This window comes from Zootermopsis nevadensis, unplaced genomic scaffold, assembly GCF_977971745.1.
Source record: "Zootermopsis nevadensis isolate Lab colony 2312 unplaced genomic scaffold, Znev_1.0 Znev_ptg000030l, whole genome shotgun sequence".
Taxonomy (NCBI): Eukaryota; Metazoa; Arthropoda; class Insecta; order Blattodea; family Termopsidae; genus Zootermopsis; species Zootermopsis nevadensis.
The window spans coordinates 3,709,348-3,723,591 of NW_028259162.1; the positions used below are offsets into that span (position 1 = coordinate 3,709,348).

At 37.6% G+C, this 14,244-nt stretch overlaps 1 protein-coding gene across 2 annotated transcripts; it reads left to right on the top strand.

Moving 5' to 3' along the window:
• The first annotated feature begins 224 nt into the window (after positions 1-224).
• Positions 225-13,003, top strand: LOC110841292 (apyrase). Of its 2 annotated transcripts, none has more exons than XM_087358916.1 (9): positions 225-269; positions 5,552-5,749; positions 6,491-6,692; positions 7,857-8,054; positions 8,912-9,075; positions 10,316-10,418; positions 10,845-11,042; positions 12,325-12,525; positions 12,776-13,003. In XM_087358916.1, the coding sequence occupies exons 1-9, from the start codon at positions 240-242 to the stop codon at positions 12,874-12,876; spliced, it is 1,395 nt and encodes a 464-aa protein (XP_087215042.1). In that variant the 5' UTR covers positions 225-239; the 3' UTR covers positions 12,877-13,003. The 2 variants fall into 2 exon arrangements, with proteins under 2 accessions (XP_087215042.1, XP_021942384.1); XM_022086692.2 differs by lacking the exon at positions 225-269 and adding an exon at positions 2,523-3,577.
• Positions 13,004-14,244: the final 1,241 nt, after the last annotated feature.

Here is a 14,244-nt window from a genome sequence, read left to right on the forward strand (position 1 = left end):
ATTACTTACTAATGAACCGTTTTATTTTAAACTTTCATATACTTTATTTCCGTTGTAACAATATCACTGCAAAGAACATCTGCGTAAAAGTAATTGTACAATGTTTCTTTCGTTTTTATGTTCAGTTCTGTAATTATATAATCAACAGAATATCAGGCAGCGAGAAAGGTTAATTGCCTGTTATTTAATGTCGTCATACTTTTGTTAGTTACAGTGGGGTAATAGCTAGATGTTTTCATATGGAACCGAAAACTGGGATTTACGCTCTGGTATGTATTAATCCGCGGACCAAACGCTAAGAGAACTAATTTTAGTGGTTAAATTGCGTGGGGACGTCCAGATGTAACTTAGTGTGCGTTTAGAAGGACAGAAAGTTGTATTCAGGGAAGATTTAGTAGAAAAATCTGCACATTTGGTGGTAGGATTCCGCGTTTGAATTATCTTTTTCCCCCTTCCGGATAACCTCGCTTCATAGTTTCATGTCTACAGGCGAAACACAGAATAATAGTTTTCAAAATGTCATATAAACCACACTTCTCTTATGCAGTACATTTTATAGCTTTGAAAGTCGCAGGTGTCTCACTTAGTGACGCATTAAAAGTTCATATAATTGCATTTTGCTCTACTCGGCAGTTTTCTTGGGACGAGAAGTCTGTGGCGCAACTCACGAACCTGATAACCCGAACGATTCTCATTTGAGAACTGACTATAAACGTGTTTTAATGGCCTATAGTGGAATTTTCAATTGCGTAAATTGTTTAATGTCGAAACAAGATTATCTAAAAGTTGATTGGAAAGAATGTGGAACGAAACGGTCGTAGTCATTGAAGTTACTGAGGAAACCCGCGAGAATCCCCATACATTGCCATTAGAGACACTAATTCTTCGGATCTCCAGCCAGAAACTCATTGTTTCGGATTAAACCAACGAGGAGTAAAGCATTTCCAGTGTCCTAAATCAATCCACTTTCGCTCTGAAGTAGTTCCTATGGCCACAGTGTGGCCCTGGAATCCAGACCGGTTTTGAAAGTCTACTTGCAAATGTTGAAGCGGTATATTCCTCCGAAACGTGTATTTTAAGATGTTATCCTTGAATCCGCATATACAGTTGCTAAAACCACGAAAAACCTCTGTCAGTAAAACGTGGGCTTGCTACAGATTCGATGACAGCTTTATCGTGATTACACCACTTCTTATCGTGCCAAGGCTGTGCCATGAAAACCTGTTTCTACGTTTCGTATGCACATCTGCGCTTATCCCTCGAATTGGGTGTGCAGTTGCGAATTTGGCATGAATTCAAATCCGCAAAGGAGCGCCGATTATTTACGCCAGTTCCATTCAGCGATGTCCTTGAGATACAATCAGCCAACCGAAGAATTCCCCATTTTTTATAGAACTCGATGTTTCAATGCCGTGTTCAGAAGAGAATATGCTCGCTAGCAAAATGTTTAGTTTAGTTCATGGAGCACACGGAATCTGTTGGCAGTGTCACATCCTTGTCTGTACCGGAAGACTTTATTTCCTCTCATATTATGCAAATTACGAAAACGTTATGAAGTTGCATTATGAATTAGTTTGTAATACATAATTTTTTTTTAATTTTTTTTTAATACACCTCATCTGACGAGGCCTCTGTAAATTTGGAGACCTTGGGTTTTCAACAGAATTTTGCTGAATCATTTTTAGTGGATGTTGTCGATGGATATTCTTTACGACACAAAAGCTGTGAACATCCAGTTGTGTTCTATTTGCCTTGATTTTTTTATATATATATATCGCTGTTGCAAAGTGAATTACGTTATATCTGTGTCTAATTTTCCATTTAATGAACATGTGAAAGTTGTTTATATTAGGAAATGAACAACCTTTTACGCACAAAAATAAAAAAAAAAACTTCTCATCAAATATACAGAATTTATATAAGTTATATTAAAAGTTTAAGATGAAGATAATAACTCATTAGGTAGGCGTACGTAAACATTGATATATATGTAAAATTAATAATATCCCTTCACTTTATGAAAGGCGATACTTGCAACACCAAAAATCACGAACGAGCGATATCTGACGCATGAAGTTAATTTCTGGAGTGCTTCATGTAAGGTGTCACTTTATTCCAGGTAATAACATGGGAACAGCAGAAGGGCCCCCCCCTCCCTTAAAGTGTAGCCAAGAGTGGGGAGCGAAGACTCCTTATGTCACTCGGCAGTGCCGCTGAACACTTGAAAGAAACAATCTAAAATGATGATATAATCAAGCGCTTCCTCTGACAATGGAAAAGTTTTCTGGTTACATAAATTTCTTCATGGCTGTCACTGTTCCAAGAGACGGTCTTATATCTGTGTTCCATGCAGCCGTTCGTTCAGTGTGAGAAAAGTTTCTGTGTGTACCATAATATAAAATTTAATCCATTTTATTTGTAGTTTTGTTGTCTCAGGATCTGTAGTGTTAAATGATAAGTAGATTAACTATTTGAAGCCGAGTGATATGTACATATACCACGTGATTTCATGTCTACCAACTCTACAAAATGCATATATTTCTTTCAACTGATTCTCAGTATAAACAGCTGCTATTTTCCTAAACTTCATTAGTGAACTGTTCTTTGTAATGGAGATGCATTTTCTTTGCAGTAGGAACTGATTAGTTAAATATTACTGATATGCCCGCTGGGAGGGACTAAGGAAAACTACGAAAACCTCAGGAAAGTCAATCTCCAGGCCCAGATTTTAACCAGGTGCCTCCCGAGTACGAAGCAAACTTGTCAACCAATTGACTGTGACATTACGTAACTTCTGTCGGAACTCCTTTGAGTTATCAGTCCATTTTTTTTACACGTTATGGAGGGAGTTTCTTTTTGTGTAGTGTGATTAGATTTCTATTGAAACAGGTATTAGGAAACTCGTACTCGTGCAGTGACCGACTGTGACGTGTGAGAGAGAGAAATTAGTGTTAATTTATTTTGAAGTTTGATAATATAACATTTAAGTTATTCCATTATCTGTGCGCTGTTATCTTCATTGATTCAGAACAAGATAGTCTATATAAAAGCGGCTACCTTACGAATGCATTTATTTACATTGAAATATAACCCAGTGATAGAACGAACTGAAATAGTTTCCTTCAGTTGTGGGCAGAATATCGCAGTGGCCAATTGTGTGTGATTATATACGGTGTCTGGTGAAGAGTTTAAAATGTCGGTGTTTTCAAACGGGGGCTTTTTCCGAGTAGGGTTATGTCTTGTTATTGTCGTGTCTGCTCTGTGTGAACCTGTTCGTGGTCGTGGAACAAAAGGTGGTGGCCGAGAACTGTTTGAGCTATCTCTTATTCATATAAATGATTTTCACGCCCGTTTCGAGCAGACGAGTCCATCATCGGGGATATGTTTAGAGGGACAGGAAGAATCCTGTGTTGGAGGTATTGCGCGGATCGCCACGGTGGTTAAAGACCTGGTGAAAGAGAGACCCAACCCAATTTTTTTGAACGCTGGTGATAACTTTCAGGGAACGCTGTGGTACACCAAGTTTAAATGGAATGTAACAGCTGAATTCATGAATATGCTACCACATGATGCTTTGGTAATTATTTTCTTGACTATTTATATTAAAACAGAGCATTTATCGACACTCGTGCGTAGTAAGCACCAAGAATTCAGAATCACTGTTACCCTGATCATTTAAGATAAAATCGAGCTTTAGTAATAGTATAGAAATCTGTCGCCTACCGACAAGTCCACGTTTCAGAAATACAACTGCTATTCCCGAAATTGGATACAAAACTTAACCAATCCAAACGAGTACTCAAAGTGTTCGCGAATTTACATTTGCATTAAGTTTGAAAAGAACGCGTTACAGGTAGGTCGTAATCGTCTATACTCATCTCCGAAACTACGGAACGGGTTTTAATAAAATGTCACGTCTTGTCTACACCGGCCTTTAAGAAGGCAGTCTTGTGGGATGTTGCTCTGTGTAGTCTGGTAGAAGTTTACCATCGTTTCAGAAGTTCTCAATGCCTCATTCATCAGGGCACATCTGGTCAGTTTGGACCAAGTGTAAAATCTTTACTACATGACATAAAATATTGGTCTAAATTTTATACAGATCTACACTTGAAATTCGTAACATTTATTTCTGTAAGGTGAATATTTACAAGAGGAAAATGTACATTTGTATAAGCTGAAAGAGTTCAGGGAGTCATGATTTGCAAAATCAGGTAAACTGATTTTTAAAAGCTATACAAACATGGTTATGGAATTTCATCATGATCTTAAGACAGGAATGCTAATTTTGTTAAAGGTAATATAAACATAGGTCCTAAGACAGAAGACACGTTGCAGTTGAAATTTCTGGACGTATCTTTACCCAGGCACTGTCGTATTCAATATCTAGTGCTATATAAATTGCAAAGTATGCATTTGGAAAATATTTATTATCGTATTCTACGTTAATATGGGTAATTTCTATTTTGTATTTAGGTATTCACATAGCCTAATTTCAATAAACAGTAAACTTTGGTTTCTCGTGGTTTTTGTAATTAATAAAGATGTTAAGCTGTTATATTTATAGAAAAAAATTTCCCACCTGACACAGCCCAGATTCTGATTGTTTTGTGAAGTGTAGGTTCAGATATTGCTATCAATGCTTTTATCACTAGATTGTCCATCATTAATGAACAATAGCATGTATTTAATTGCCACGTATTTATTTTCACAAATATTTATATCAACCATAGATAACATCAATTTTAAGAGAGAAAATTAGTCACCTGTTTAAAAAAACACGAAAAGTTAAAAGGTGTGGCTAATTGTATACTTAGTTATCAAACAGCCGAGTATGTCAGCTCATTTTTATCAAGTTTCTTGTAAATGGAAGATAATGCAGTTCAAACCAAGCTATTGTAAAGTTTTTCTTTGTCTTTCTTAGACTTTCTACGTGAAAGTTGGACAATACTTAAAATAATCAAGACTACCATCACTTCATTGTTTTGAGTACATATTCATCATCTACATTTTTTTAAAACGAGAGTGAAAAGGTTTATTACAAGGAAGTAAACCTGTAAACTTATTTTCCAAATACATTATTTACAATTTGCATACATTAACGATGATATCTCACTGCAGAAATGAATCTGTTGTAACAAGCAAATTGCATTGCACTTATACAACATGAAATTTTAACAATTTCGATAGTTTATACCACATACCAATTCTTTGTTTAATGAACCACTAATAAAGTTTAATTTCAGCTTCACATGTACATATATAGTATCAGTGTGAACCAGAATTATAATTTTAGTGTAGACACCCAGAAGCAAATTTAATTTAAATCTGTTGAGTCACTTCTGAGAGTCAAACAGTCTTTCCATGTTATGTCGTAGATATTTGAGTTGTCACTTTTCAAGAGATATCCTTAAAATAGTTCTGTATATTTTTCTGTTTCTCCCATTCAACTTATGCATTCAAAAGCATATTAAATTTCTTGTTAGAACTGCCTTAATAGCATTAGGAGAATGTTACACAACATTAGAAACATTAATATTAACATCTTTTGCAGACTTTGGGTAACCACGAATTTGATGATACAATCGCAGGAGTGATCCCATTCCTGGAAAATGTGAATGCTCCATTTGTTGTGGCCAACATTGATGATTCTGAAGAGCCTTCCATTCAGGGGAAGTACAAGAAGTCCATTGTTATTGAAAGGCAAGGCAGGAAGATTGGTATCCTTGGCTATGTTCTTCGTACATTTTATGTGAGTACAGATTGCTGAACTCTTCCTGAGGCAGGTGAATGTTGTCAGTGTTGGTCTTTTGGGTTGTAATGCCATGAGGAGCTGTAGGTAGATACCAACGTTACAGAGGAACGTACTGCCTCTATCTTCATTGCGAGTGGCATTACATCCTAGCAGACAACATTTATATTTTTATGGCTGTGAGAACCTCAAATCCTCCTTTTAGTCAATAATTTTCATCACAGATGCCAGCCATCGGACCATTGGACCGAGCTACTTGGCTTTATCAATTTCAATATTATCCTCCCATCTGTGCCTATGTATCCCTTGAGGTTTTCCAGTCAGTGTGAAAGTAATACTATGGTGGCGGAATCCAAAGCTTCAACACCATTATTTATTCATGTCATCCCACCTTAGCCATATGACCAGATTTCTTGCTTACATTATCATAATATTAGGTGACCTTAATGACAGGTAAAATTACAGATGCGTATATTTTATTATCTGGTGTTAGAAAGAAGAGTGGTAATACTGAGTGTGAACTGAGCCATTGTGCACATTACCAAGTTCACCGTGCTCATACCACAAATATGAATATAATTTACATTTATTACTGCCTTGGCTTTGTTACATTTTTAAAGGATTTGCTATAAGTTCTTACATCCTGGTGAGAGTATTACTACATATCAGTATCACTTCCAATGTAAACAAAGGAAACGATGTTTGTTATAACTGGACATCAACCATACGTTTCTGATGCAGGAATTATCTAGTACAGGGAAACTGAAATTCCTTGATGAAGTAGAGACAGTAAAGAAAGAAGCAGCAGAATTGAAGAGCCAAGGTGTGGACATTATTATCGCCTTGTCCCACGCGGGCCTCGATGTAGACCGTGAAGTGGCAGCAGCTGTGTCAGACGTAGATGTCATCGTTGGTGGTCATTCCCACAGCTTTCTGTTCTCAGGTAAATTAAGCACAGCATGAAACAGAACATTCATCAGTTGACATACAAGTACAAAGTGCTGAGAATGATATTTAGGTGTAGTAAAGATGAAGTGCCAGTCACAGTGGCCGCGCGGTCTGAGATGTGGGCCTTGTGCGCTTGGACACTGGGACCGTGAGTTCGAATCCCACTCAAGGCATGGATATTTGTCCGTGTCTTTGTGTGTTTTGCTGCCCTGTGTACAGGTAGAGGCCTTGCGATGGGCTGATTGCTTGTCCAAGGAGTCCTACCAAATGTCGATTGGAAATAATAATTATTTTTGTAGCACAGATATAATTCTAATTGTTTGTACTGCTGGGGGAATACTTTAGCACACAGAAAGAAAGAAATGCAACCTCTAATATCAAGCCAAATTAATGGTAGCATTCAGACATTTTTGAAACTTGCCTGTGGCACAATATTACCCTGACCGAGGATTTTCATGATTTCCCTCGGACATTCCAATTGAATGATTGGGTAATACCTTGAAATAAATGAAGACCACTTCCTCCTTAGTCCTATCATATTCGCTCATATCACTATATAGATTATAATTGTTTGTATGGCAGATGGATCATGACCAAAATATGATCCACAATAGACATACTTTTTTTTTTACTTAGGGGGATCTTAGTAAGAAACCCCACTTCTTAAAATGCATGTTTCAATTACAAATTAATTTTTGGCAATCTGTGAAAGCTTGGAATGTATCAAGTGATGTTGGTATGGATATATACCGAGATACTGAGAACGACACGTTCTTCAAGTGCCTGAGCACTGCGGGTCCAAACTTTTTTTTCATTGGCTTGATTTATAGACATTCGGTAGGACTCCTTGGACAAGGGATCGGCCCGTCGCAAGGCCTCTACCTGTACACAGGACAGCACAACACAGAAAAACGCGGACAAACATCCATAGCCAGCCATGGATATATACTACTTTTAATAATATCATGATGTAGTAGGAAAACATGTTTAGATTCAGTCAAAACCATATACTGTATAATGGGGCATATATATCCCTTGCAGACCTAAAAGAATAATGTAAACTTTTGAATGAAGTTTCTGGACCTTGCAGCAATGTCCTGTATGTCTTGTGTTCTTCATGTGTTCTGTAGCTTAAAAGTTGGCGTATTTATTCATACAGGAACCCCTCCCACCGGTGACTACCCTGTGGACAGCTATCCAGTGATCGTGGAACATCCTGGAGGGCATAAAGTGCTTATTGTCCAAGCTTACGCATATTCAAAATATGTGGGTAACATATCTGTCTGGTTTGATGATGAGGGAGAGTACATAGCATGGGAAGGGTCGCCTATACTTCTTGATTACTCCATTCCAGAAGGTATGGTCAAATGAGAATACTTAATATTATCAGGAATGAATTAAATTAAGACAGTGGTTCATTGAGGTATCTGGCTTGTGTGTAATCCAATGAGAAGTGTAAAAGCAGGTTTTAAAATTAATTCACAGACATTTTGTTGACACTTAGGTTTTCGTAAAAATCAGGTAATTTCATGTGAAATTTCAGGTTTTCACAGCAGTGTTTATGACGATGGCTGTTTTATGGGTTAGAGTGTAGTCTGGTAGAAGTTTACTGACGTATCAGAGGTACTTGCTGCCTCCATGAGTAGGGTGATGAGTAAGGGACATCACGCTTAATCATCACACAGCAAACTCCTCAGAAGCATCGAAAAACTTCTACCAGACTACAGGGCGCTACATCCCAGAATACAACCATCTTCAGGTAATTTCATGACAAGCTGAGTAATAGCTTGTTAAGGTAGAGTCTGCTGCATGAAGTTAATTATATTTTGTTGATTCTTTTATACATTTGTTATAAACCGAAACCTAGATGAACATGGTTCATTTCCTTTCAGGATCATGACTGATGTTGTTCATGGATTCTCTTAATATCTCTAGGCGAAGGCCAAGATAGAACCTTAAATATGCCATGTTTTTTTTTTCTCCATTGTCCCTCATACTTTATCTTTTGCAGTCGTGCTACTGTTTCTCATTCAACACTACATAAGTTTAGCAGTTGTATCATCATAAAATAACAGTAATATATTACTGGATATGAGACTGGGTGAGCGCTGGAGCTGTTGTGTTTGGTGCACAAATCTTTGTTTTATGTCATTCCAGGTTAAGGATTGAAACAAGTGGATAAGGGATAGTAGTATGATTTTTTTTTCTCCACAGATCCAGACGTTGTGAAAGCGATGAGGCCATGGAAAGAAATAATTGATGCAGAAGGAAGCCGTGTAATTGGCAGCACCAAAGTGTTCCTTGATGCTTCTAGTGGTGCTTGCAGGAAGGGGGAGTGTAACTTTGGAAATCTTATTACTAATGCTTTCATAGATGAGGTAACTTCACCGTCAAAAGCATGCACCTTTTTTTTACTATATGGGTACAATAAACATTCTGTCAAACTAGAAACAACTGTGGACATTTGTACTTCAATTTCAAGTCGTCATATACTTTTTAAACAGGGTATTTGCAATTACAGTTCTTCATTGATCATGATTCTAATTTATTTTAGATATAAATCTTTTTGATGTAAGTAGATCCTGTACTGCATGGAGTTAAAAATTAATTTTCCTTGTACTTCATTAAATATACTTCATATTAAAATACATTATAATAAAATAGATATTAATGATATTGTAACTTGAAAGAATTTTTGATGACAGTTTATAAGTTTAATTCCATTTGAGTCAGATGTAAAGTGGTAGTTCATATAATGTATAGGAAAATGTTATAATTTTTTTAAATTATTTTGTTGTCCTTAATACCAAGTCTGATTTGTTACCATGGTGAAAATCAAAACAGCTGCATTATGATTTTTTTATTGATATCATTTCTGAAGTAGTCTTATACTGATGACCTTAAAAAAAATGTTTCTCTACCATGTGCTGTGTAAACATAAGTCATAGTTTGCGATAGGTCTGACCAATTTACAGAGGCTGGTTTACAATTTAATTTAATTCATTTATGTTAAGAGATGTCAGATTAAATTATTTATCCTGTCATGATAATCTTTTGATCAGGTACTTTATTTATATATTTAATATATTTTTTCTGGGTTTGGGATGTTGAACCATGTATTCTGGTAGAAGTTTACCAACATTCAGAGGTGCTTACTGCCTTCATTATCAGGTCTATCATGGAGGTAATAAGTGCATCTGAAATGTCAGTAAACTTCTACCAGGGTAGACGGTACGATATCCCAGAAGACAACCGTCTTCAAATAACAAAATTTCTTACCTCAAATATGATAATCTGTCTTTTAACTGTTAATCATCAATTAGGACACTGCCTGAAAATTATTGCATATCCTGAAGTATTAAGCTTGTCATAGGGGTATTGAAGGAGGCATGAACCTTTCCAGTTTTGAGAAATCTCAATTTTTTTTTAATATTTTCTCCCAGTGCTTTCATCCATATAGCTTTGATGTTTAATTGTTATTCCAATGTGCATTAGAGTTCTCCCTTATACCAAATAAGTGCTTTATGCTAAAACTTTACAAACATGACTACAGTACAACAGAATGTGTTTATCTGGAAATACTATACCAGGGGGGTATCATCATGTTTGCTGTTGCAGTCTGTGAAACTGGCCCAACCAGGCTCCTGGACCAGAGCAGCTATTGCTCTCATAAACTCAGGAGGAATCCGGACTTCTATTTTTGAAACGGGAGCAGATGGAAGTATGGACATTATTATACTTATATCTTTAGACATATATTATATAATGATGGCAGTGTTTTCATCATTTTCAAATATATGTTTCTGTTACTTACCAATACCCAGGTTTTTGTTAATCCATTATCTGCAATTAATCAAAATGACTTTTCTTTTGTTGATACTTGGAAACATGTCTGTAACTCTTTTTCATGTACAGTCTGAATATTTAAGCCCACAGTAATTATTCACATTGCCAGATTTCCACATGCCAAGGCAAAATGTACTCTTAATAACTGAGCTACACACTACACAAATTAATTTTCTTTCCAGCAGTTGGCTAAAAAGTACAGCTGTTTGAATGCAGCATTTCTTTTTGGATTTGTAAATTTTGTTGCTACAGTCTTTCATGTCTATAATATGCAGAAGTTAATATACTACTCTTCTTTCAGACATCACATATGCAGATCTGTTGACAGCTCAGCCATTTGAAAACACAGTGGATATAATAGAGTTGCAGGGGAAACATCTACTTGAGGCACTAGAATTCTCTGTAAGCCGTTCTTATAGCAGCTTCCGAGGAAATGGACGACATAAGAGAGATTTAGAGGCAAGGGAGTTCAGTGGTCAGGGATTTCTCCAGATGTCAGGCAAGTCTTCTAGTATCTTAAATGCAATTACAGTTTAATAACTAAGTTGTTCTTTACTCACTGGTGCTTGAAAATTTGAATTAAACCTTTGCAGACACAGATAAATAGCACCTAACCCACCAATATCATTGCGTCATTCTGCCGTAAAAAAAATCATCCTTAAAATGTTCCACTGTGAATTTACAATATGCAACACATTTGTGTTTAATACTTTGCTTCCAAATTCTGAGAATGGTGGCTGGAAGTGCCCACCACCCACCATATATGGTAGAGTGACTGAAATATATAAAATGAAGGTCTGCACACAAACAAGAGACTCAGTGCCTAGCAGATTTTTAAATCACTGGGACGTCCTGTTTCAAGCATAAATGATTGATTACAGAGGAAGGTTGTTTTGTCATGTGAAGTAGGAGTCTCATATGACTGAAAAACTAAGAAACGCCTATGGTTGAAAATCATTTATAAATATTAGCACAATGGAAAGTGAAACGAAGACCATCCATGACGTGTGAAAAAGGCCTGTTTTAATAATGTTTTACTTATATTTTAAATTTTTTATGATGGGTTACATGGGATATTTCAGTCAGTAAAGTGACTGATTGTGGGGTAAGTATTTCACATGGTCAATATTCAAACAATAGGAACTGTGATCCTCTCAGAAAATATTTTCACCTTATTTACCAAAGTTTATTCTATTTTATGCAAGTTATAAAAGAAAATCAAACCAGTTCATAATAGTAGTTGAATTTATACAGCTTAGTGGTATTTAAAAGAGACCGCAAAGAGTTAATGGTATATAGGATTTGAGACTTTCGCGGCGAGTACAATCAATACAATCTTCTCCGGCAATCAGCCGCGTCAACTGGTTCCCTTTCTGCCTACTACCGGAATTTTGGCGAAATGCCAGGTAGTAAGCAGAGCCAAACAAACCAAGCGCTTGACTCCGCCCCCTAGCTCCTTGGGCCTGGGTCCGGACATGAGCACTGGTCCCGAGCTGGTATATACACATTCGACTTCCGAGATATCCAATCACATCAGAACCCTGATGATGGGGACAGAATTGGTTTACTACGGTAACCAGTTGATGCGGCTGATTGCCCGAGAAGATTTTATTGGTTAATGGTATGATATTTGACAGAGGGGCAATTTACCTTCACATTTTAGAATGGAATCCTGATTGCACTTGAAGCCAGAGTATGACAATGCACCTGACCCACGTTAAAAATTCAATTCTAATAATACTCATAGTATTATAGTCAGTTTGACGGTGTGTGTATTGCAGGTATACAAGTAACATTTGACCTGAGCCGGCCTGTGATGAGTCGAGTGGTCAGAGTAGCAGTCAGGTGTGCAGAGTGTCGTGTGCCTGAGTATGAGCCCCTGAACCTGGAGAAGTGGTATCAGATTTCTCTGTGTTCATACCTTGTGAGTGGAGGAGATGGATTCACAGTCATTGCAAACAATGCCCGCAATCATTTCACAGGTCTGTAAGATAAGCATTTTTCACAGAACATGGTCTGGACTTTTCTTTGGAATGAACGCAGTTTGGATCTTGGCTTGGTTACCACATTAATTTTATATTTAAAATTGTACTCATGGTGTAATAAGGGTACCTCAGTCAGTAAAGTGACTGAACTGTGGGCTGGATGACCAGGGAGGATATTCAGTTTCATCCATACTGTACATAACTTGAGTGTATTTTAAGTTCAATCAGAGCACATTTTATTTTGCAGGGCGTGTAGACTATGAGGTTCTGATTGATTATATCAGCAAGAACAGCCCCATTATCACAGGGATAGAAGAAAACATTCATATCACCCAGGAAACTGGCTGAAGTGCTGCTTCCATTAAACAAAAATCGTGAACATGTGCTGTAGTAACTTAGACCTGCATGTGTATTATGTATCATTTTTAGAGTGCACAAAACTAAATAAATTTGAAAAATTTCAACTTCAAAAAAACTTCATATTTTTCGAAAGTTTTAGGTTCTGTGTGATTTTTAGACAGTTTCCAGCATTTTTCGATTTTTTAAAAATTTTGAAAAATTTAAAAGATATTTTAAATTCTCCCCAACCGATCTTCACCATAACGGGTCTCTGCTAGACACGTTCTCCGCCACACACGAAGTCTACTAGAACCAGTGTCTGCCAAACCGAGTCTCTACACGAATAGGTCTCTGCATCACACGTTCTGCCTCAACAGCTCTCTGCCGGACACGGTCCGTGCTTCAACCGGTCTCTGCTTGACTGGGTCGGTGCCTCAAACGTCTCTGCTGTGCAAGGTCTGTGATTCAACCTATCTCTGCTTGACACGTTCTGTCTCTCACGGTCTCTAAAATCTCCCCAAGCGATGCCTGCCAAATTCGGTGAATGACTAACCCAGTCTCTGCCGGACTCGGCCTCTATGTCGCCCGGTTGCTGCCTGCCTTGGTGTCTGCACCAACCGGCCTCTGCAGGACTCGGTCTCTGCCTTACGTGTTGCCTGCCGCACCAGAGCTTTTTAGAGGCGGCACGTTAGAGCCATGTCATACAGAGACCGAGGCAGGCACAGACCGCATTCGTCAGAAACACAGTACATCAGAAACAGTCCGACAGAGACTGGTCCTGCAAGCCATCAGGTGGTGGAAATTTTGAAAAATTTCGAAATTTTAAAAAAATAAAAAATGCTACAAATTGTCTTAAAAGCGCACAAAACCAAAAAAAAATTGAAAAATTTTACATTGAAATTTTTTCAAAATTTTTAAGAAATTTTGGTTTTGTGCGCTTTTCAGACAATTTCCAGCATTTTATGATTTTTCGAAAATTTTGAAAAATTTTTATATTTTTTTCTAAACTCTCCCCAAGCGATGCCTGCCAAACTCGGTGAATGACTAACTCTGTCTCCAACCAACCAACCAACCAAAAAGCTAACTGAGGGCGGAGGCCTGCGCAAGCGCAATCATCGTCCCTACCTAGATGAAACCATTCCTGCGCACAAGGCGCATTGCTGGAAATGGTAAACGGTATTAGTATAAAAAACGGAAATTTTGCTAACGCTAGCGGGTCTGTCTCTGCCGGACTCGGTCCTATATAGTCCGGTTGCTGACTGCCTCGGTGTCTGCACCAACCGGCCTTTGCAGGACTCTGTCTCTGCCTTACGTGATCCGCCGCACGAGAGCTTTTTAGAAGCTGCACGTCAGAGGCGTCTCATACAGAGACCGGTC